The sequence below is a fragment of the Amphimedon queenslandica genome, unplaced genomic scaffold, assembly GCF_000090795.2.
Source record: "Amphimedon queenslandica unplaced genomic scaffold, v1.1 AMPQUscaffold_12817, whole genome shotgun sequence".
Taxonomy (NCBI): domain Eukaryota; kingdom Metazoa; phylum Porifera; class Demospongiae; order Haplosclerida; family Niphatidae; genus Amphimedon; species Amphimedon queenslandica.
Genome location: NW_003546947.1, coordinates 7,161 through 10,091, shown reverse-complemented (window position 1 = coordinate 10,091; position 2,931 = coordinate 7,161). Strand labels below are relative to the sequence as shown.

Here is a 2,931-nt window from a genome sequence, read left to right as displayed (position 1 = left end):
AACCATGCTTGGTGCCAACAATTATTCTGATAATCAGTAGATTAATATTTGGTCAAAACATACACATATACCATTACATACCTTCTCTATTAATATTGGTTGATTGGTTGATTGTATAGTACAACTGGTCCTATTACTCCCAGCATGTGTTGATCATAAGTTGGTAGTGATGGCTCCTCCTGCTGCTGCTTGTGTGATACAGACTCATGAGTAGTAGTAGGGTAGACTGGGGAACTGGTCTTTCTGATAGAGCAATGTCCCCGGGGCCTGTTCCTCCTCCTCTTTCATTAAGAGTATCAAGACTGGTTTTACGAGAGTAGGAGAGAGATTGGTGGGTTGGGGCCTTGTCTGGTTCCAGTAAAGATTGTAATGTATTGACTAACATGTCTTTATCTGATAGTGTACTAACTAATAAAAATACTCTACGAGAGAAAAGGGAGAAAGAGAGAGAGAGAAAGATTAAAAAATAAATAAAATATTCTTCATTCAGTATAATGTAGATGTAATCTATAATGCACTGTACTACACACTCCATTACTAGTCCAAACACTAGATATAACAGATATACTGTACATACTTTGTTTTGTATTCTTCAATTCTTTCCTCATTAGTTTCAAGTTGCTTTGTATAAGTTGATTTTTGTTCTTTTAATATTTTTATTTCATTCTCTTTCTCCTGTAGCTGTCTTTCTAATCTTCTTATCATGGCATCTCTAAACAATAAAAAATAATAATAAAAATAATAACGCATAACTTGAAGTCAGAATCAGCTCATAACTTCTACAACATGTAGCATAGGTAGATCAATATGTATCAAAAAATGCAAAAAAATTTGGGTTAATTTCGGAGCCATTTTTCAAAAAAATCCATGTGCTATAGCCTTGGGTATTTTTCAAAATTTTGGCACTTTCTTGAAATGGCCATAACTTGAAAAATTGAAGTCGGAATCAGCTCAAACATGCTACACAGCATAAGTACATCAATATGTATCAGAAAATGTAATAAAAATTTGGGGTGATTTTGGAGCCATTTTATGGAAAAAACCATGGGCTATAGCCTTGGGTAATTTTCAAAAATTTGGCATTTTATTAAAATGGTTGTAACATGAAAAATTGAAGTCGGAATCAGCTCAAACTTTCTACACAGCATAACAACATTAATACATGTATGCATCAAAAAATGTAATAAAAATTTGGGTTGATTTTGGAGCCATTTTTTGAAAAAAACCATGGGCTATAGCTTTAGTTAATTTTCAAAATTTTGGCATTTGTATTAAAATGGTCGTAATTTAAAAAATTAAAGTCTGAATCACTTCAAACTTTCTACATAGCATAAGGACATTAATATGCATTAAAAATGTAATAAACTTTAAATATTCCTTTTCAATCAATTGATCTGGTACAGTCAAATCAGAAAACTGTTTCTTTAGACTTTCTCTAATCTTAAGATCAGACTCCTCATACTCCTCCAGTAACTAATAATAAAATAATAAGCACACCCATCATTAATTAAATTTAATAAATTCATAAATAATTATAATAAATATATATAATTAAAAAATTTACCGAGATTGCCCAAGCAAGAGCAGACAGTTCTCCTTTATCTTTAGCTACTAAACGAAAAGCAGAAATAACCTCTTGACTGAGGCAGTCTGACTCATCTTCTAGACCACAACCACCATCAACAAACAACACACCCAGCCTATGAATAATAATAACAATAATAATAATAATAATAATGATAATACCATTCTCAAGATACTTTGAGTCCCTGGGAATGTGTCCGGTAAATGAAACACATTTTCTATCAACACTCTAAATAGTGAGAGACATGGAGATAAAGGATTACATGTACATGTACATATGTATATTTACTTTTGATGTTCATTTCATAATTCAATGTTTATCAGCAAAGCTCTCATTAAACTCCTAAAATACAATAAAAACAATGAGATGTAATAATATTAATTGGTTCATTTGCTTAAATGATCATAACTCAAAATTTTAGTCAGAATCGGCTTCAACTTTTTTAATGTAACAAAAATTGGGAATAATTTCAAAACCATTTCTGTCGAAAAAGCATCTATTACAGTCATTTGTTACAGGGAGGGCTGCCAATAGGCTATGTGGGGCGGGTCCAGGACAAAAACTTTGATGGTGCCCCTACAGGTACGGGTACACTGAGGACATATCATGCATGTATTTTACAATTTGACTAAAATTTATGTACTAGTATACATGTACAGGTACATTTAAACTACCTCGTCTGTTATTTTGCTGTCATTAGTAACTCCATCATTTTCATCATCAATTTTTTCTTTTCCCTGTATGAAAAGCTGTCTGTTCCAACGCCGCCATATTGCGGGTTACTTAACAATAACAAAAATGCCATGGCAGCCATGCCCAGCTATACCAGCCCCTCCCTTAACAGGGCCTTTGCAAAGTTTGCATCCGGTTAGCTTGTTCTTTGATCAATGGCAACTAGTTCTTGTTCCTTTTCTCCGAGTCTCTTCTCTTCTTCTTTGACTATTGGTAATGTTCATTAACTATCTATGTATCATTGAATATTATGATTTTAGATCAACTTATTGATGTACTTAATCTGTTGAAGAGATGTGGTTTCCCTCAGAGGAGATGGAAGGAACTAGGACTGACACTAGGATTACTCAAGGACTCACTGGACGCTATTGCAGAAAACTACTCAAAATTAGAAGATCGTTTTATGGAGTGCATTGCCAGATGGTTGTCCAGAGCTGATAATGTTGACAGTAAAGGAGGAGCTACCTTTGACTCACTGTCAGACGCTCTTAAATCTATGAATGAGAATGGTGCAGCTGACAAGTTAGATCAAGAGAGTAAGTTAATATCACTGATTGTATTAGTATTGACTGTGTGTGTGTATTCTATAGAACGTAAAGCTATGGCTATTGATA

The 2,931-nt window shown here is 33.5% G+C and overlaps 1 protein-coding gene across 1 annotated transcript; it reads right to left on the bottom strand.

Annotated features, from left to right (window-relative positions):
* Positions 1-87: 87 nt before the first annotated feature.
* LOC109586658 (cilia- and flagella-associated protein 57-like) lies at positions 88-2,094 on the bottom strand. Its single transcript, XM_020002864.1, has 6 exons — positions 2,089-2,094; positions 1,761-1,813; positions 1,565-1,700; positions 1,367-1,473; positions 578-712; positions 88-422 (listed from the first exon to the last, which is right to left on the bottom strand). The coding sequence occupies exons 1-6, from the start codon at positions 2,092-2,094 to the stop codon at positions 134-136; spliced, it is 726 nt and encodes a 241-aa protein (XP_019858423.1). The 3' UTR covers positions 88-133.
* Between the last annotated feature and the right edge of the window lie 837 nt (positions 2,095-2,931).

Coding starts and splice junctions, on each gene's coding strand:
- LOC109586658 (XM_020002864.1), bottom strand. Junction 1,701..1,760: donor CACATTCCCAGGGACTCAAA/GTATCTTGAGAA, acceptor TATTATTCATAG/GCTGGGTGTGTTGTTTGTTG. Junction 423..577: donor ATTGAAGAATACAAAACAAA/GTATGTACAGTA, acceptor TTTCTCTCGTAG/AGTATTTTTATTAGTTAGTA.